Source organism: Phyllobates terribilis, unplaced genomic scaffold (genome assembly GCF_046119375.1).
Source record: "Phyllobates terribilis strain yellow unplaced genomic scaffold, ASM4611937v1 Scaffold_5__5_contigs__length_657084704, whole genome shotgun sequence".
Classification (NCBI taxonomy): Eukaryota; Metazoa; Chordata; class Amphibia; order Anura; family Dendrobatidae; genus Phyllobates; species Phyllobates terribilis.
Genome location: NW_027362765.1, coordinates 39512215 through 39533942, shown reverse-complemented (window position 1 = coordinate 39533942; position 21728 = coordinate 39512215). Strand labels below are relative to the sequence as shown.

Here is a 21728-nt window from a genome sequence, read left to right as displayed (position 1 = left end):
ACAGTATCATCCAGTGGTAAGAAGTGGAATTACAGCCCAATATCAAGGTGAACAATGGCAGCCACTAGTCGTCAAACTGTAGAAGGACAACAGAAATCCTGACAGTCACTCTCCACAAAGAGAAATATTACCCCTTAGATCCCAGTCAGAAACCTCTAATACTGCCATATCAGATCTCGTGCTTTGCACTGACGAGGGGGCAACACCCCGAAACATAGTGAAACAAATTGAGATTCTGGTTTGGCTCATTAAACGGGACTTTAAGAATTGCGACTTCCAATAGATAGCACTAGAGTTCAAGTCCTCTTCCTTTCTGAATAGGCAATTTGCATGTGTACTATTGTGTCATCCAGGACAGACATTTCGCTGGCCAAGCAGTACAGCAGCTGGTGGTTGCAAGAAGTGTGTTGTAGATCTGTGAACTAGCTGCGGGCTGCGTTTCGCTCATTGTTAACTTTGAGTGGATAGGTGAGTGCATAAAATGTAGTCTGTCTGTACAATCACATTCAAGTTATGAGTACAGCGAGTGGGCAGTATTTGTGACATTCTAGAATATATTTGATCTGAGAATAAAACAGCTACACTTTAAATATCGTTATATGTTTCCTTTCATCTCCAGTAATTGTATTTTTACATATATTATTACATAGGATTTTTTATGATTTTACATTGCCTCATCTTCTTGCCATTTAGTTCTCTACAATTTCGGATGCTCTCAGTGGAGATCTTTTATATAAGAGAATTTTCCTAATTAACCCATCAAGAATTGACAGACAAGGACAAGATGGCGGAGAGGATAATACACCTCACCCTAGAGATCCTCTTCCAGCTTACTGGAGAGGTGAGAGATTCTCATGACGTCACATTACATCATTCTTATCTATGGGAATAACAGATGGACAGAACTGGAGAGGTGAGGACTCTGGAAATGTCTGTAGTGAGATTTATTAATGTGTCTCTCCATAACCAGGATTACACAGTGGTGAAGAAGACCTCTAGTGAGCGCTGTCATGCCACTGTGTCTGAGGGATGGGGAAGACCTGTGAGCCCAATCTCGGGGCCTCCACCTCACCGCCTCATACATGAGGACATCAATGACCAGAAGATCCTAGAACTCACCTACAAGATAATTGAGCTGCTGACTGGAGAGGTGACAATGCTGGGAATGCTGGGACATTGTTCTGTACTACTATGAAGGGATTTGGGTGATGATGATGTCATTGTATTTATTAGGTTCCTATAAAGTGTCAGGATGTCGCTGTCTATTTATCTATGGTGGAGTGGGAGTATTTAGAAGGACACAAAGATCTGTACAAGATTGTCATGACGGAAATTCCTCAGCGCCTCACATCACCAGGTAATAGACAGGACTAAATACACACTGCCTATAATTATCTGTATGTAAAGGATGAATTAATTCCCTGTATATGTTTCCTCCAGTTCTATCCAGTAAGAGGACAACACCAGAGAGATGTCCCAGTCCTCTCCTTCCACTCGACTGTAAACAAGAAAATCCCAATGTTCCTAAGGATCATCAGGTAGAAGGAAAGATTATTAATATTTAACGGTCTTTGGCTTGATCTCGAGCAAGGACAACTTGATGGATGAATGATCTGTAGGAAGAATAATCTTTTGCAAGCCTAAATAGGTCCACCAGGGTGTTCGCTGCCGTTATTTTGATTATATCAAGCCATCAAGTTGCGGTCTTCCTCTTCATCTTATTCCTTCTATTCTTCCGACCATTATGTCCTTCTCCAGTAGCTGCTTTCTTTGTATGATGTGTTCAAAGTAGGCAAGTCGTAGCTTGGTGATTCTTGTTTCGAGTGACATGACTGGCTTGATTAGTTCCAAAATTGACTTGTATGTTCTTCTTGCCATGCATGGTATTGATAACATCCTACTCCAACACCACATTTCAGAGGCGCCAATTCTTCTTCGGTCCCGTTTCTTTACCGTCCAGGCTTTGCATCCATATGTTACTACAGAAAAAAACAAACTATGTACGAGCCTTGACTTCGGCGACAGTGAAATGTTCCTCGATTTGAAGACCTTGTCCATAGACTTCATTGTTTATTTACCTATAGCTATTCTCCTATTGACTTCCGGTGTTGTCGCTGCATCCTCCGGCCGCGCTTGCGCAGTTGCATCTCTCGGCAAACGGGAGATGCTACTTCGCTTGGGACATTTTGCTGCATGTAAATTTCAGGTTTGGAACACAATTACACAGGCAGTATTTAAAATAGTAGGCAGGTCACTGAAGGCACAGTGACCTGTCAGAAGGCAGACATTGGAATACATAAGCAGAGCACCACATAAAGCCCCTCCCCAAAGGCCTGCCCCGAAGCACGAGAATCTCATTAACTGAAAACTGTAAATAAAGAGTAGAAAAGAATCACAGGACGGATTTCATCAAGCAAGGTATCATATTAATCAGTGTAACTGCGCCCACCTGACAGTGTATTTGGTTTACTGCGCACAATCCTGCTGACAGGTGTGCTTTAAAAGCAGAGAGTGAAGTTTATTCAGAGATACGCGGTAGAACAGTTCAGAATGCAGGTAGGGAAAATACACTGACCCGCACAGGTGTCCAGATCAGCAACAGCATAGGGATATCTGGCGGTGGTCTGGACTGGCGGTGGACTGGCGATAGAATGGCCTCGAACAACAGTATCAGAGTTTTTTTATACATGGTTTAGACAAAGAAACCACATTGCGGCAAAAGGCGTATACATGATAACCTCATACTGCAAAGAGAGACATGTATTTTAGAACAAAGCATATAATGACGCAATATGACAGCATTAATGAACATTTTCCCAAACTACATTAAAAACCTATACATTTCTATGTCCCTCTTAGCTAATGTCGTTACTCATATCACTGCTTTTAGCCAACTCACATACACTGATAGCTCATGATTCTGGTTTCTATCTCAGTTCAATATATACACTACTCACTACCATATAATTCCACTTATTAACTATCACAGTGCCCTGCAGCTGTTCCAATTAATCTCTCTGGACTCCATCCATACTTACTAATGGCACTGAGGTCATTTTATACCTCTATTCTAGGGAGAGCCTCAGCTCTTTTAGCAAAGTTATTTGACTAGAGATTGTCCAAGATGGCTGCTAGGCCAAACATGGCTATTCAGAATATTAGGACTTGTCATCATTCTCTTACACAGGCCTATGTTCGAGTTTTCCATCTTGACACCGTAATAAGTCCTTCATTCCATCTACGCTTGTTGCTATCAATGTTGTATTGTCTGCGTATTTAAGATTGTTGATGATGCGTCCAGCAATTTTGATTCCTTCTTCTTTTTCGTCAAGTCCAGCCTTCCTGAAAATAGCTTCTGCATATAAATTGAAGAGAAATGCTGACAGGATGCAACCTTGTCTGATGCATCTACTTTGAACCATGTTGTGTTCTGTTTGGACTGTTGCTTCTTGGTTGATGTAAAGGTTCTTTATGAGACTGATCAGATGGTTCTGCGCACTCATATTCTTCATGGTATTCAAAAGTTTCTGGTGATCAGCACAGTCGAAGGCTTTGCTGTAGTCAATGAAGCAAAAATAGATCTCATAGTTATATTCTTTGGCCTTTTTCATTATCCATCTAATGTTAGAAATTACATCTATTGTTCCTCTTCCTTTTCTGAATCCTGCTTGTTAGTCTGGCACCTCTTTGTCAAAGTGAAGCTGTAACTGTTGTAATGTTGCTGCCGGACAGGTCATGGACAGGAGGTATGTGTCCCAGAGGTGGAAAATGAATATTTAGCCATCAAGTGGGCTTTGGACACTCTGAGATATTACCTGTTAGGTAGAAGATTAAGGTTAGTGTCAGACCATGCCCCAATGAGGTGGATGCGAGAAAAGAAGGGGAACAATGCCCGAGTAACTAGGTGGTTCCTAGCCCTACAATATTTTAGTTTCTAGGTAGAGCATAGGCCTGGGAAACAACATGGGAATACTGATGCCCTGTCAAGGGTCTATTGTATGGTGGCAGAAGGTGCCAAGCCTTCCGGCTTTGGGCAGAGGGGGGGTATGTAAGGTTGCTGCCAGACAGGTCGTGGACCGGAGGTATGTGTCCCCGAGGTGCCAAGCTTCGGTGATGTAGGACCCGGAGAAGCAGGCCCCAGCACACATAGTGCTGAGAGGTAGTTTATGGGCCCGGATTAAAGGGCCGGGTTTTACTAGCAGCTGAAAGAGCTGGGGGGATCAGCTGCTCACTTACCACCAGTCCAGGTCTTGGAAGGCCTGATTTAAGACAGCTGCGCCTGTCTCAGTCTGGCTGTGTGTTGTGCAAGGTGAGCAGACCTTGCATGTGCTGCTCAGAGCCTGCTGGAGGCCGTGCTGTATGGACTGGTTATTTTGAGTTTTGTTATAACTTTTTGTGACAGGAAGAGGCTGTTATGTTTTGTTTTCCCGACTGGTTTATTGACATTTAATAAACCACCAGTTTGTTTTGGAACCTGCAGATTGCATTCCTGTGTGAACCTGCGCCTACCCGAGAGCTGATCCGTCACACCGTCTTTTAGGATCTTCATTAGTATTTTGTTGGCATGAGGTATGAGCGCAATAGTCCGATAATTTCCACAGCCAGTAGCATCTCCCTACTTCGAAATAGGAATAAGCATGCATCTTGTCCAGTCCTTGGGCAACTTACCAGTTGTCCATATCTGTTGACACAGGCATGTGATGACATCAACTGTTGCTTCAGGGGACTTTATTAGCAAATGTTCATGATCAGTTCCACAGTCAGCTCATAGCCTTGTTTTCACAGTAATGATCGTTGACCTCCATCTTTGGTGAACGCACATGTAGTCAATCTGATTCTTATAGGCCCCATTCAGTGATATCCATGTGCAGAGTTTCCATTTGTGATTTTTGAAGAAGGTGTTCATGATGGACAGTTGATTTCTCATGCAAAGTCAATGAATCCTGCCTCATTTCGTTCACCAAGTCCAAAGTTTCCTACATGGTTCCATGTTTGCCATGGCCCACTTTGTCATTCAAGTCTCCCATGATAGTGAGTAAGTGAGTAAGTCTTGTTTTGGCATCTTGTTGATTTTTTTTTTAATTGAACCTGATCTTACAATAGTTCAATGTCCTCCTCCTCGGCATTTGTTGATGGTGACTAGACTTGTACAACTGTGACATGAATTGTCGCTCCTTGTAGTCATATTGAGATGACTCTATCACTGACTGCATTGTAATTCAGTACAGCGCCGGACAATTTTCGGTTGAGAATAAAAAGTGACATCATTTTGTCATCGGTTATCGTTGCCAGAATAGTAGACCAATGTTCGTTTGACTGGAAATGTCTGGATTGATCCCATCTTAGTTCATTAAGTCGAGTCCTGTTCTGTCCATTTTGGCTTTGACAATGTTTAGTCTGCCTTGGTTAATGGTTTGTACATTCCAAGTTCCGAATTTTGATATCTCTGCAGTTATTGATCTTCCCTTTCGACCAAGCGTATCAGCACCAAGACGTCCTTGCGGCTTTGATCCTGGCGCGTCATGAACATTGATCATACTCAGGCCAACAATCGGCTTTTCCCCAGCATGCATAGTTTGGTACCTCATTGAAACCTGTCTGCCTGGGGTGTCCCTGATGGCAAAATACACTACAGATGGCATAGCTTTCAACATCACTCATCCACACAAATACACACAACTAATGCACAATACAAAAGACATCAAATGCACAACATACATCAAATTCACAATACAGACAAATACACAATATATACATCAAATACACTATACAGACAACAAAAAAAACAATACAAATACACAATACAGACAAATACACAATACAGACAAAAAAACACATTACAATAGTCTCTGTTTAGATTACTTTGTTGGTTATTATGTAGCCTTGTGTTTTTTATTTTTGTGACACTTGTATATTCATATGCGTATGTGTGTCCATATAGAAAAACATTGTTTCTCAATATAGAGGAAAAACAAGGGAGGATACAATCTGACAGCGACCGTCCAGGTAAAATTACAAAGTTTATTCAAAGATCATGGTAAAAAGTTAAAAGAAACCTGACGCGTTTCTGGCGCAATAGAAGCGCCATTTGACTACCCTTATACAAAGGGCTTCTATTGTGCCAAAAACGCGTCAAGTTTCTTTTAACTTTTTAGCATGAACTTTCAGTAAACTTTGTAATTTTACCTGGATGGTCGCTGTCCGATTGTATCTTCCCTTGTTTTTCCTCACCATGGCTGTGCTCACCAGCTGGATCGGCAGCCACCAGTGACACATCTACCAACCTCAGCTGTGCACAGGACACTATGTGGAGCTCCCAGCCCTCCTCTCCTCATTTCTCAATATAGCAATATAGTTGCATGTGGTATCTATCCAAAATATATATATTTATATATATTTATATACTGTATATGTTTAATGTGTTAAAATTAGTATGGGCAGGCTATCATAGACAAACTTCTGATTTTTTTGGTACATATTGGTATTTTTAGTATATGGCTATGTTCTCACACGTTGTGTTTTTCAGCGTATTTTTCTGCAGATTTTTATGCAAATTTTCAGCTGCGTTTGGCAGTATCAATAAAGTCTATGAGAAACCACACATCTTATTTTTTTGCTGCGTATTTTGTGCCTTGGTTGGGTTTTTGGTAAATTGTTTCAGTGTTTTTGATGGCAAAATAGAATGGGGTTCTATTTTGTGATTAACCATCTTGACTTGGTCACTGAGATGGTTGTTTGTATCTATGCATTGCCAGTGTCTAAACTATTCCGGAACAATTCACCTCCCCCACTATGCCAAAACCATAATGAGATTTTTTTTTTGACAGAACTTTATGTACATGCATAAATAGAGACAGGACAGTGAAAAAAACGCTGAAAAAAACGCAGCAAAACCTGTGTTTTTGACGCAGCTCATTTCCTGCCAGAGATCAGTTTTGCTGTAGATTTCTGACTGCAAAAAACACAACATGTGGGAACATAGCCTATTGGGACAGAAATGGCAGCTATGGGGGCCATTAGCAGACCCTTGGCTGCCATGACAACCCATTGCAGATGTTACCTGCAGTACACTATGTACACCATTTGCAGTGGTATTGTCACATAGCAACACTGCAGCTTGATGGATGAAGTGTTACGATCTGCCAGGGAAATGATGAGCCTCCTGTAGTCCTGCTGCACCTGAAGCTAGTCTGCCATCTGCTGTGATTCTTGTGCTCTGGGAGGAGCGATGGTGTCATTGTGATGTGTAGACGGCAATGAACGTCTTGTCCTCAGTCTTGTTTTATCTACCAGTATTATATGTTTTAGGCTATGTGCGCACGTTCAGGATTTGAATGCATAAATTTCTGCAGCGTTTCTGCATCTCTTGGCAGGAAAAACACTGCAGAAAAAAATGTGCGTTTGCCGTGTTTCTGAGGCGTTTTTTAACGCGTTTTTTTAAGTGTTTTTGTACATCAATGAATGCTTTTTGGAGCTAAATAAAGATATTTGAAAAAAGAAACTTGGGACATCGTTTTAACCCTTGGATTAACATCAGATCTGGGGTGAGTATATTGGTTCATTTAAATTATTAAAGAATGTGTTTGTTGTATTTCAAATAAAGTGTTTACTGTGTGTGTTTATCATTACTGTCAGAATAAATTTTGGAGAGAAATCACTTTCGCTCAGGGAGGCCTCTCTTACCCTAAGTTTTGGAGTTTCCTGACATATACGGATCAGATGTTCCATGCTACTGCAATAGTAGCACAGTTCCTTGGCACGACAGTGTTCCGGTCGTTGTTTGGCCAACTTAAGACTGTCAGATAGACAACCTAGTAATAGTCGACCTTTAAAAAGACAGAGCCAGATGAAGCAGTCTCTTTTCACGTGCCAAGTCTTTAGAACTTTCCTGGAACCTGAGGTCAATACGGATGGTCAAGGAAATTAGGTCATCCAATGTGCAGGAATGTCTCTACTGGCCAGTTCATCTTTAATTTTTCCGGACAATCCTTGCCAGAATGCCGCCACTAGTGCTTCATTATTCCAGCCAAGTTCGGAAGACAGAGTGCGGAACTGGACTGCATATTGGCCTATTGTCAGACTACCCTGACGCAGCCTGAGGAGGAAGATGCTGCAGAAGTGACACTGCCCGGCTCACCGAAGACCTTGCGGAATGCCTCCAGGAAAATATGCAAATCCGAGGTCACCGAATCTCTTCTCTCCCATAGGGGATTTTGTCATGCCAGGGCCTCTCTTCCTAAGTGAGATATCAGGAACGCAATTTTAGACTGATCCAAGGGGAACTGGTGGGCCAGCGGTTCATAGTGCAGGGTACACTGTTTAATAAACCCATGGCACTGCTTGTGGTCCCCTTCGAACCGTGTCAGTGCAGACCAACGGGGAGAATGTCCTGATGCATGAATTGCACGTTGAGTAGTAACTGCTGAGACTGCTGCAACTTGGACTGGAGTGGCCAACGTCATTATGTCCAAACGAGTATTCACTGTCTCCATATAGAACAGGATTTTGTCCTGCCAATTACGCTGTCGAGACATCATTGGAATAACTCAGAGAGTGGAGAAGTCTTGGGAGCAGTAGGGTCCATGTCCTGAGCAAACTGTTACACTTGTGGATCGTGGACCCACTGCACCACGGACCGGGGAGCGCCTGGAAGGGCGTAACTAAGTGACCACCTGAGTTTTCACTAGAGCTCCTGATGGTGGGGTTAGACTTGGGCCCAGGTGGATGCCAGGTGCTACTCCAGGACAGATCTCAGTACTGTGGCAGCTGACCCCACGGGTCAGGACAGTAAAAATTGACTTGGTGTCCAAGGTAGGACCAGATACAGATGGTGCTGACTTAGATGCTTGTTCAGATGGGACAGACTCTGGAACCGGAATTGGCAGCTTGGGTTTCAGGTACAGATACCGCCGGAGTGGTTTCAGGATTCTGGTACTGCAGGTACGGTTTCAGATTCAGGTACTACTGGTGCGGTTTCGGATTCAGCTAACGCCAGAGCTGTTTTAGGTTCAGCTACCACCGGAGTGGTTTCGGGTTCAGGTACCGCCGGAGCCGTTTTGTAAAACTGGGAAGCAGAATTGGTACTGGTACAGATTAAATTGGACTGGTACTGCGACCTTATCACTAGCTCGTAGCTTGCAGACTAACTACAATTGTTGCTCAGGCACCTCCCATCAGGTGGAGGTACCTTAAGTAATAAGTGCCTCCCAGCTATTGGGGACACATTTTTTTCTTTTTTTTTTTTTTATTGCTGTACTAAGCTTGGTACTGTATTTGTCCACTGATGATAGTTCTGGGGCTGAATTCATAGTTCTGGGGCTGAATTCATGTACTAATTGTGCTTCAGGTGTTGTATTTGTGCACTGATGGTGTTCCTGGTGATGTATTTGTGAAGAGATGGTGTTTCTGTTGTTGCAATCATGCACTGATGGTGGTTCTGGTGCTTTATTCCTGTACTGATGATGGTTCTGGTGCTATACTCCTTTATTGATGGCAGTTCTGGTGATGTAGTCATGATGGTGGTTCTGGTGAAGAAGTCATACAGATGTACTAATCTATAATTTATTGGACTCAATACTAAATCATTATAGGATCAGTGTTTTGGATTGAAAATCTAGCAATCTGAATGAGTCCATTTATATCAACCGATCAAGTGTTTGACTAAGGCACCCATACATTTCAGACAGCAGTCTGACAGCTCACCCCACTCTTTCATATACTGGAGCTGAGCACTCCTATGTTCTCTATGAAACAGCTTGTGCCACACATCTCTGTGAACAAAAGAGACAGTCTGAAATTGAACACATGAGGTCCTTATCTCCCTGACAATCAACAGTCAAACGTATTCATACACATTAGATTGTCAGTCAACCCTGGCAATTTCGGGTGATTTTGACTATTTTAATTTAATGTGTATGGGTTCCTTAACTATTGTGTAAAGGGTATGTGCATATGAAGTCTTTAGACGTCTGCGAATAGAACAAGTTATTTATTTAGGTGGAAGTCTCTTCAGGATATCTCGGCGACTTTTGTCCTGAAGCGAGTTTTTCAGCTTCTTTTCTGTTTTCTTTCCAACATCTTTTGACCGGATTATTTATTTAAATTGTATTCAATAAACTAAAGTATAGACTGCCCACTTTGAATACATTGTCATCTTTGGAATCTTCAATGTGTACCTCTAGGACCAAAGCCTCAGGCTCTCCCATTTTACTTGCATTTGTGAATATACATTTTAGGTTTCCTTCCATTTTCTATATTGCTATATCTATACACACTTGTCACTGGAGATGTCTGGACTTGTTGCACTGGGTTGTTGCTTGATAGAAGCGTGGGGTGATTATATAAATTATTATTTAAAATCTAACAAATTTAAATATTGAAATAAGGAAATGACAGATAATCATAGTGTGAGCCCACTTTATAGTTGGTTGTTGTAGATGGAAGAGATGGGTTTTCATTTTCCATTTCTGCCTAGAGCATCACAATACCTTGTCCCGGCCCAGACAGTATTTTATCACCATTTTGTGACAGTGACTATTGATCTCAGCATAGAAGGAATTAAAATTCAGCATTTGAGCCCCAGCTATCAACATTATGTAATAGCACATCAAGGTGCTCGATATGACTCAGCATTGGTTTACATCAGCTCATCTTCTTCCCATTCAGGTCCCTACAATATTGACTCCTCTCAGTGGAGATCTTTTATATAAGAGAATTTTCCTGATTAACCCATCAAGGATGGATAGGAACAAGATGGCGGAGCGGATATTACACCTCACCCTAGAGATCCTCTTCCGGCTTACTGGAGAGGTGAGAGATTCTGATGACGTCACATTACATCATTCTTATATATGGGAATAACAGATGGACAGAACTGGAGAGGTGAGGACTCTGGAAATGTCTGTAGTGAGATTTATTAATGTGTCTCTCCATAACCAGGATTACACAGTAGTGAAGAAGACCTCTAGTGAGCGCTGTCAGGCCCCTGTGTCTGAGGGGTGGAGAATCCTGATGACAGGGCCTCCACCTCACCCCCTGAAAAATGAGGATATCAATGACCAGAAGATCCTAGAACTCGCCTACAAGATGATTGAGCTGCTGACTGGAGAGGTGACACTACTGGGAATACTGGGATATTATACAATAACGCTATGAAGGGATCAGGGAGATGACGGTATCAAATATGTTTCAGGTTTCTGTAAGGTGTGAGGATGTCACCATCTATTTTTCCATGGAGGAGTGGGAGTATTTAAAAGGACACAAAGATCTGTACAAGGACGTCATGATGGAGGTTCCCCAGCCCCTCACATTACCAGGTAACAGAAGCACTAAATACACATGACCTATAATTATCTGTATGTAAAGAATAAATTCAGTTCCTGTATGTGTTTCCTCCAGTTCTATCCAGTAAGAGGACAACACCAGAGAGATGTCTCCGTCCTCTTCTTCCACAGGACTGTAAACACAAAAATCTCAGTGTTCCTCAGGATCATCAGGTAGATGGAGAGAAGGTGTCATGAGATCTCCCCTATGATGTGTAGACGGCTGTGAAGGTCTTGTGTTCAGTCTTGTTTTATCCACCAGTATTATATGTTTTATACTTGTGTAATGAGAACCGTGGAGATGGCAGGATTAGAGCTGATCATAGATGTGACTTCTCCATTTGTGTGTGACTTTTACAATATTTCTTTCAGGGTAAAGATCTGACCCATATTAATACTACAGAGCCATCTGTGATGGGTGATGAGCGGCGTAAAGAGGAGACACCTACAGATAACCACCCAGGTGAGTAGTAACCACTAAATGCAGAAATGTCAGATTCTTCTGGCTGAAACTGTTTTATCGGCAGTGTAGTCCGGCCATGTCACAATCAAGTCGTGATAATTTTGCATGTAGACCACCACATGTTCCTACACCTAAAACGGTCCCTATTACTTTGGACACTACACAGGTGTAATGTTGGATCTCTCCCTAACACATGTTCTTCTTATGAATGTGGCCCTTGAGATATCTTGGATTACCAAGGGCTACCAAGCCCCCGACTCTTAATTACTCTTGAGTTGTTTTAACACTAGTGGCTAAAGCCCCCGTCACACTAAGCGAGATCGCTGCTGAGTCACAAGTTTTGTGACGCAACAGCGACCTCGTAGAGATCTCGCTACGTTTGACACTTAGCAGCGACCAGGCCCCTGCTGTGAGATCGCTGGTCGTGTCAGAATGGTCTGGACATTTCTTTGATCGTTGAAGCCCCGCTGGGTAGCATGCATCGGTGTGTTTGACACCTTACCAACGACCTTGTTAACGACTCAGACACAGAAAAACATAGACGTGCATCGTTATACAGATCGTTACAGGTCGCCGCATCGTTGCTGCGTCGTTGGGAAGATCTGACTGTTTGACATCTCACCAGCGACCACATAGCGACGCAGCAACGATCCCTGACAGGTCGTATCGTTGTCGGGATCGCTGTAGCGTCGCTTAGTGTGACGGGGCCTTAAATCATTGATGATGAAGACTGTCAGGGTTGATTGTGATCAGTATTTTATTGTCTATTGTCAGTTTTCTTTTCCTACAGTAGTTAGTGCCCAAGTTGCTCAGATTTAGCCGCTTTCCACAACTAATGTAGATGTTACAAACCAGGCCACAATTTTCAAATCTAACATGTCACTTTATGTGGTAATAAGTTTGGAATGTTTCTTCTGATTCCAGTTATTCTGAGATTTTTTTCCCATCACACATTTGTGGTAAAGTTTGGTGGATATGTTTCACTTTTATTTATTAAAATTTGTAAAAAAAAAATTTGAATAGTCATTTTTATGTCTTTAATTTCTGGGCCCTTAAAACACAGTGTAAAGACAAAAGAGATTAATAAATCACATTTACCATACTATTGCGTTAAGTTGATGTCATTTTTCACATACACTTTTATTTTTATTAAGATGTTCAATGGCCTAAAGCATTAGCAGCAAGTTTCATTTGTTGAATGAAATTTAAACAACCATTTATTGTACTGTGTGGCGACAGTACCAGTCACAATTTTGGACACAACTGGTCAAACAATAGTTTTCTTTGTTCTTATTGGAATGTGGACATTGTAGATTCAGACTTAGGAGTAAAACCATGAACGAACACATATGGAAACAAGGAGTAAAAAAATACATGAAACAAACCAGAATGTGTTATATCTTAGATTTCTCAGAGTACCCCAATTTTACTCTGGTAACAGCTTTACACCCCCTTGGCATTCTGACATGCAGCCTAATTAGGTAGTCACCTAGAATGATTTTTTTAAGTGTCTTGAAGGATTTCACGCAGATGCTGAGCACCAGTTGACTGCTTTGCCTTCACTCTAAAGTCCAACTCATCTCAATTGGGTTGAGATTATGTAGGCCATGCCACGTGTCTGCTACTAGATGTCTGAGGATCACTTATGAGAGCTGTTATCTGAGGTGCTGACAATTTGCATTTTGTGAGACTGCAAACTGTGTTAAACTTATCCTCTGCAGCAGAGGTAATTCTTGGTCTTCCTTTTCTGGGAAGGTCCTCGTGAAACAGTTTCATCATGATTATTGATGGGTTTCATAACTGCACTTGAAGATACCTTTAAGGTTCTACCAATTTTATGGTTTAAAATATCAAAGTAATGATGGACTGTTGTTTTTATTTACTTAATTTGGTCGTTCTTGCCATATTCTACCTTAGAACAGTTGTGGAATAGGACTCAACACTGTATGGCACTGTGTACCAATATTGTCTCTGCAAAACATACTTAACTAATGATCACGAACACTTTCTGAAATCCATTGTCTCTACAAATAAACTTCTGAAAAGGCATACCTGTTCATTGGAAGCAATTTTAGGTGACTTCCTGATGAAGATGCTTGAGAGATGCCAAGAGGGGGAATATAGCTATTATGAGAGAAAGGAGGAACACTTTGAGGAATGTATCATTTTACACATATTCTGGATTGTTTCATACATTCTACCTTTAGTCTTACTCTACAATGGTCACATTCCTATAAGAACAAAGAAAACTTTTTCATGAATAGATGTATCCAAGCTTTTAACTGCTACTTTAAATTTTGGAAAATTGCACTCTTCATACTATCAAAAACTGCAATCAGAATGTTTGTGAACCATTTTGAGTATGTGCACACAACATCTTTATCAGGCAAGAAGTGACCTGACCATTCTTCATGCAGCTTCTGCTTAGAAGATGCTCACTAGTTTGTAAAGGGCAAGTAAACGAAAAAAAAAAAGAAAAACATTTGCGACCAAAGACATTGTAAAAAGCAACCAAAAAGATGCTTCAAAAGGAGCTTCATGGAAAAAAAGTTGCTGCTGTTTTCCTGAAGTGTTTTTGGCTTGATAAACGAGAACAGCAGAAAACCCCATAAAGTTACCGTTTTGGAAATTTTACCACTCAATGAATTAATCTATAGGTGTAGTGACTATTTTGACTTTCAAAAATGAAAATGCAGTGGGTGTTGCAGAGTGAAAGTTGCAAATACACTATTTTATTACCCAATACATTGAACAGCTTGTGCTTCTGGAGATACACTGCAATTTAAGTGTGTACTTATCATTACAGCAATGCCAAATATGTGGCCACTAACTGTGGTTTACACTGCAAGGCTCAGGAGAGGAGGGATATGTGGCTGTAGAAGCGTGGGTTTTGCTGGATAGCCTTGGAGCTACTATTAAGGTGGAAACACTCTATTTTACGATTGACCAATGCTGGACCTGAGAGGGGCCTTGTTTTTTTGCTCTCTTAGTAGAAGTTGTTGTTGAGTAATTACATTTTTCTACATAACTTGCAATGTCTATGGACTTTTTATATAAAATTGTTGCAAAAATATGATTTTTTATAATATAAAAAATAATTGCTTTTATTCTTGGCAGATGACTGCTCCAGGAGATCAGAGGGATATCAGACATTGTCAATTTTGAAATCAAATAACCTTGCTATCACACAAGATATACATAAAGTGTATGCCACTATCCCAGACATATCATCATCCCTTCACAGCGAAGATCCATCATCTGATCCTGTTAAACGGGTGCTATCTTCTGGTTCACCACAGAATATTAAGAAAAATGAACATCAAAAAAGGAAAGCTAAAGAAGTAAATAAACCATATTCATGTTCAGAATGTGGAAAATACTTTAATCAGAAAATACATCTTAAAAAACACCAGAAAGTTCACAGAGGGGAGAAGCCACATTCATGTTCAGAGTGTGAAAAATGTTTTGTTAATAAATCAAGTCTTGTTAAACACCAGAGAAGTCACACAGGTGAAAAGCCATATTCATGTTCAAAATGTGGGAAATGTTTTCCAGTGAAATCACATCTTGTTAAACATCAGAGAACTCACACAGGGGAGAGGCCATATTCATGTCCAGAATGCGAGAAACATTTTAGATGGGTTTCAAATCTTAATCAACATCAGAAAATTCACACAGGAGAGAAGCCATATTCATGTTCAGAATGTGGGAAATGTTTTAGGCAGAAATCACGGTTTCAGTTACATCTGAGAATTCACACAGGGGAGAAGCCCTTTTCTTGTTCAGAATGTGAAAAAAGTTTTGCAGATAAAACGTATCTTGTTGCACATCAGAGAACTCATACAAGGGAGAGGCCTTTTTCTTGTTCAGAATGTGAGAAATGTTTTATATATGAATATGATCTTGTTAGACACCAGAGAAGTCACACAGGGGAAAAGCCATTTTCATGTTCAGAGTGTGATAAATGTTTTTCTCATGGATCGAATCTTTTAAAACACCAAAAAATTCACGTAGGGGAGAAGCCTTATTCATGTTCAGAATGTGGGAAATGTTTTGCAAGTAGATTACAACTTGTTAAACATCGTCAAACTCACACAGGGGAGACGCCTTTTTCTTGTTCAGAATGTGGTAAATGTTTTGCAGATAAATATCATCTTGTTACACATCAGAGAACTCACACAGGGGAGAAGCCTTTTTCTTGTTCAGAATGTGGAAAATGGTTTGCAGATAAATATCATCTTGCTTCACATCATAGAACTCACACAGAGGATAGGCCATATTCATGTTCAGAGTGTGGTAAATGTTTTTCTCATGGATCAAATCTTTTAAACCACAAAAAAATTCACATAGGGGCAAAGCCTTATTCATGTTCAGAATGTGGGAAATGTTTTGCAAATAAATCAGACCTTGCTAAACATCATCAAACTCACACAGGGGAGAAGCCTTTTTCCTGTTCAGAATGTGGGAAATGTTTTACAACTAAATATCATCTTTCTTCACATCAGAGAACTCACAAAGGGGAGAAGCCATATTCATGTTCAGAATGTGGGACATGTTTTACTTGGAAATCAAGCCTTACTGTTCATCAAAGAATTCACACATGGGAACTGCCATTTTCATGTTCAGAATGTGGAAAATCTTTTACTCACAAATGGAGTCTTACTGAACATCAAAAATCTCACACAGAGTAGAAGCCATTTTCATCCCTAGAAAGTGAGAAATGTTTTACTTGAACATCATATTTTGTTGACCATCAAAAAAGCCTCACACAAAGGGAAACCATATATTTTATTGACATATTGTACAATAAAACATGTAAAATCTGACTTAGTATAGACATAAGTAAATGAGAAAGAGAAGCAATTTAGAACTTATGTTAGAATTAAAAATATATGCAGATACTATGACATCTTCTATAAAAAAAAAGCAAAGAAAAATAAAAAATTCCTCCTCTTTGTACCTAACTGCCAATCTCAGCCATTTGCCTTTCAAACCATGATCTCTGTATCTGAACAAACATCTTTCACTTTTCTATATTACAATAGTAATAAACTATTAAAATAATAATCTGCAGTTTAAAGCATAACCATAACATGTGAAGGTGTCCTCCAACTTAATCTTACATTTAGGAAACTAAGGGTCCTTTTTCTTAGATATTATTTACAAAACCTCCCGTGTCAAATGCATTCTGTGTATAAAGAACAATAGCAAAATGCTGGATTTTTAAGCACGGCAAACAAGAGGAACACCGAACGTCAGGTCCAAATATGCTATGACACTATTGCAATTATGGTATATAAAATCGGTATATGTAGAAAAGAATGATAACACCAGGTACATAGATGGTAATATGCAGTGCCTATATGATACACCCAAACATTTATGTATAAAGATATAATTGATCAAATAATTATAAAACTACTGAATATAAAATGGTGTATGACCAGGCACCATATAAATGTCTGTAACCAATAATGGTGTATGCATGCCTATCTCCAAAGATACACGTAGTTAATATGGTTGCCGGTATGTTATGCCCACAGCAAAGGAGAAATGGAAAAGGGAAGGAGATGGGAAAAGAGAGAGAAGTAAGGAAGAAAATAAATGCTGTGAAGACCAAATGGCCATAAATAGCAGTGGAGGGCAAATCATAAAGGGGAGGCAATAATGAATATATATACCTAAGTAGAAGGTCCTATGGATGAATGCCCTGATGCGCGTTTCGGACGGGAAGTCTTTTGTCAGGGGGTGACGAAAACTGACATTAGTGCGGCACTTTGCTATACAAGAACGCACAATGGGTTGCAAATATGTACAAAAAGAAAAAGGGACTGAAAAAATGAATGAATATCTGCATAAGGAAGTATGTCCACAATCTAATTTTAACCCCGTTTATCATCGGGGTAGTAATTTAGATACTTTTTATTCCCTGGTTGTGGAAGAATTTCGGAACCTAGGTGTTTGTACAAGGTATTCACAAGATAGTGTAAAAATGAAACAAGTGGGAGGAAAAACAAAAGGGAATATGCGTATAAAAACAATATCCTGAAAACTGAAAGACAGGCTATAGGAAAATTAAAAGAAAACAAAAATATTGTGATAAGAGAAGCCGATAAAGGGGGGGAATTGTGCTTCAGGACAGAGAGGAATATTTAAAAGAAGCATATAATATCCTCTCTGATGAAAAATACTATAAAAAGTTAGATAAAGACCCTTCTAAGAAATATATAGAGGAATATCATAGGTTAATTGAAAGTGCATTTAGAAAAAATATTTTAAAGAAAAAAAGTTCCTTACAAATAAAAATCCAAATACAGCGGTGTTTTACCATCTCCCCAAAGTCCACAAAAGCTTGGAAAACCCACCGGGCCCATAACAAGTCAATTGTCACACTATATTGACCTGTTTTTGCAAGATTTAGTGAGATCTGTCTTCATTTCTATTAGATTCCAATCAGCTTATTAAAGAATGCAAAAAATATTGTATGGGAAGAGGATTTTCTATTCATAACGATGTATGTCAATGCTCTGTATTCAAACATAAAACATGACCTTGGGCTACAGGCAGTAGCATACTATTTAGATAAAATAACAAATATGCCTGAAAATAAAAAAAAAATGTATTAGCGGGTTTAAAATTCATACTTGAACATAATCTGTTTATATTCCAGGACCAACTTTACCTCCAGCAACTTGGTACCGCAATGGGGACCCGGGTAGCCCCAAGTTTTGCAAATCTTTTTATGGGGCTATTCGAGTCCTCATCGCCTATACATCAACAGCCTTACAGTGAACATATAGTGCTGTACCGTCGGTTCATAGACGATTTAGTGTTTATATGGAGGGGCAGTGAAGAAACAGCAATTACATTTATAGACATTATGAATAATAATGAGTGGGGTATCACATTTACTGCCAATGTGAACAAAGAAAAAATAGATTTTTTGGACCTTGAATTATATCATGTTGATAAAAAAATTATTACTAAAACTTATTTCAAAAGAACAGATACTAATAGATTTCTAGACTACCGTAGTGAGCACTATCAAAAATGGAAATGCAATATTCCCTTTAGTCAATTTCATCGCATAAGAAAAAATACGACAAAGGAGGATTATATTAAGCAATCGAAAATACTCAGACAGATTCAACGATAGAAAATATCCTAAAAAATTAATTATGGGTGCATATAAAGCGAACTTGAAAAAAACGCAGGATGAGTGCCTAATTAAAAATAAAACTAAAAACAATAACAAAAATGTCAGCAAAGAGAAAATTAAGAATATGGAGAACAACAACAGATGGCGGTATAATTTCATAACAGTCTATAACCGCAGTAATAACGATATTAGAAAAATCCTGAATAAATACTGGGATTTACTTAACAAAGATGTGTATCTGAAAAAAGTAATACCAGAAAAACCGAATATCACCTTCCGCAGGGACAAAAACCAGGTGTTTTAAAATGTCAGTCTAGAAAATGCTGCTGTTGTGGGATTATTAGCCATAATGTGGACTCCATTATATCAAACAACACCGGAGAAAAAATTCCGATCACACAGACACTATCATGTGATAGTGAATTTGTAATATATGTTATAACTTGTGCCTGTGGTCTACAATACGTGGGTCGCACAATGCAGATATTAAGAACACTTATGAATGGCCACAGGCACAATGCAAAGAATGGATTTCTGAAACATATCTTGTCAAGACATTTATGATTAAAAACATCATAAAATATTTAATATAACTCACTCCAGTGGAAAAAATTCCTGCAAATTGTTTAATTAGAGTTGAAAAATTTAATTGCAAGGAATCATTTTGGATTTTCCGATTGGGGACATTGTACCCTGACGGGCTAAATGATGTCATAGAAGGAATATGAAGAATGCACGATAAATAATTCCAGGGTTGATCAGATTTAAATATTTCTGACATATACAAAGAAATATAATTTTAATAAGATTTTATTTAGATGTGTTTTATGTATAAGAAAAATATTTTTGTATCTGCATGTTGATGTTGGCGTTTTAATATTAATATTAACATAGACAGCTATACGTATATATATATATATATATATATATATATATTTTTTTTTTTAATAATTATTTTTTTTGTGTTTTTTTTTGTTTTTGTTTCTATAAAGATATGGCGTTTTTTAGGACTAGACTACCTATGTAAGAGGGATTTTAAATGGGTTTGCCTTGATTTGCTAAGCACAGCCTCTGCCCTAACTGATGTGTTTCTGCTTCCTATATAAAGCAGTCATGGCTTTTGTTCATTTAGATAAATTCACCTGATGAAGATTATTTTATGTCGAAACACATTGTATGGTGAAATAAAAATTGTACAGGAAATATTTGCCTATATTTACCTGTATTATCGATTATTGGGAGCGCATTTAGCCTGGAGAGAAATCAATGTCTATTTAATAAAGGTTTATTATTTATCCTATTTATTGTCATTGCATATTTGGACCTGACTTTCGGTGTTTTTCTTGTTTGCCGTGTTTTCATCCGAATGGTCTACCATTTATTCTGTCCATATAGCACACAATTTTGATTATATGGGTATTTTATAGTGACCATTTGGTCCTTGGTGAAATCACTCATACATGTGGCTATACTCATTGTGTTTTTGTATTTTTAAGCAGCAAAGGTACCTGTCCAAGTATTCTAGACTAATGTTCTTCATTTATTGGTGATGCTTATTTCTTCCACTTACTTTTTTCTGGAGTAATAGTCGGCCAATCCTGTTCCCTTATTATGCCATTATATAGCCTTTCTCTAGGCTGAATAAGAATTGCAACTCTTCCATCAGCTTTATCCTTCCAATATCCAGCAACTATTTTATTTGTCTTTTACAATGTAAAATTCATATTCTCTCAGGAAAAATATTTTCTGAATAGTACAGTTCTCCCATATTGAAGTGAAATCTAGTATTGCTTATACTTACTTCTCTTCATATTCCACCCAATCTTACTAAAGTTTCAGTGTTGGGTTTTCAGAAATGGGTTTTGTCCTAAGTCTTTCTGTTCCCAAAATGTCAAGCCCATTATAAGTGACAAGTCATCAGCAGGTCTGGATGTAATGGGCGTTTAATAATTCATGTGAGGCGTCCTTTTCATCCAAACCTACTGATTCATAAGTTTCCAAGCTCCCAGTTGTGAAGCCATGAAATAGACAAGTTGCCAATCCTCCCTATTTTGTAGACTTTTGGAGATGAAGCACCTCTCCAAACAAAGTCCTTGTACAAATTTTGTATACATTTAAATACTACTTTGGTATTCAATTTGTGCTAATACAGATCACATACAAAATGGTGAAAAGAAGAACTTTTTTTTTTAAATTTTTCACAGAGAAATAATAAAAAAATAGCCCCCATCCATGTATTTTCTCCCAATCCAGAAAGCTGGGGTAAGATTATCCTTACATAATAATATTTTTTATTTTTATAGCGCCAACATATTCCGCAGCACTTTACAAATTTTAGGGGGGACTTATACAGACAATACAGAATAAGCATATCTCATATTGAAAGGAGTGAGGGCCCTGCTCGCAAGCTTACAGTCTACATAGACCTTACATATGGAGATATTAGGGCTACAGCAACATCACATATATTATACAGAAGTATAGCACTATCTCCATAGTTCTCTGTACAATGACTTATAGATCAGACAAGGTCCTCACATTTAGGAAGTTTTTATTATACTTAAACTCTCTTTATTTCAACAAGATCAGTGAGTCTCATACCGAGTAAAGAAGCTCCAGGGACAAAGACCCCGTCTGGTACAAACACACTGGAGGCCAGGCCCCAAGTAACCAGATTCTTTCATTTTTGTCTCTAGTGTTTCTTTTAGAATAAATCACTTTCTCATACAGTTCTGTAGTAATGACTTTGTTAATCACGTTTTGTGGGAGGGTTCGTCTGAATCCA

The 21728-nt window shown here is 39.1% G+C and overlaps 2 protein-coding genes across 2 annotated transcripts in view; both read left to right on the top strand.

Moving 5' to 3' along the window:
• The window catches only part of LOC141270614 (uncharacterized), a 239212-nt gene that overhangs the window by 898 nt on the left and 216586 nt on the right, over positions 1-21728 (top strand). The window lies entirely within an intron of this gene.
• Positions 863-20647, top strand: LOC141270619 (uncharacterized). Its single transcript, XM_073680688.1, has 9 exons — positions 863-1150; positions 1234-1357; positions 1441-1538; positions 10666-10809; positions 10939-11109; positions 11192-11315; positions 11398-11495; positions 11694-11784; positions 14902-20647. Exons 1-9 carry the CDS (start codon positions 896-898, stop codon positions 16473-16475), a joined length of 2679 nt encoding a protein of 892 aa, XP_073536789.1. The 5' UTR covers positions 863-895; the 3' UTR covers positions 16476-20647.

Coding starts and splice junctions, on each gene's coding strand:
- LOC141270619 (XM_073680688.1), top strand. CDS start 896: ATGGACAGAACTGGAGAGGTGAGGACTCTGGAAATGTCTGTAGTGAGA. Junction 11,316..11,397: donor CCAGCCCCTCACATTACCAG/GTAACAGAAGCA, acceptor TGTTTCCTCCAG/TTCTATCCAGTAAGAGGACA. Junction 11,785..14,901: donor ACCTACAGATAACCACCCAG/GTGAGTAGTAAC, acceptor TATTCTTGGCAG/ATGACTGCTCCAGGAGATCA.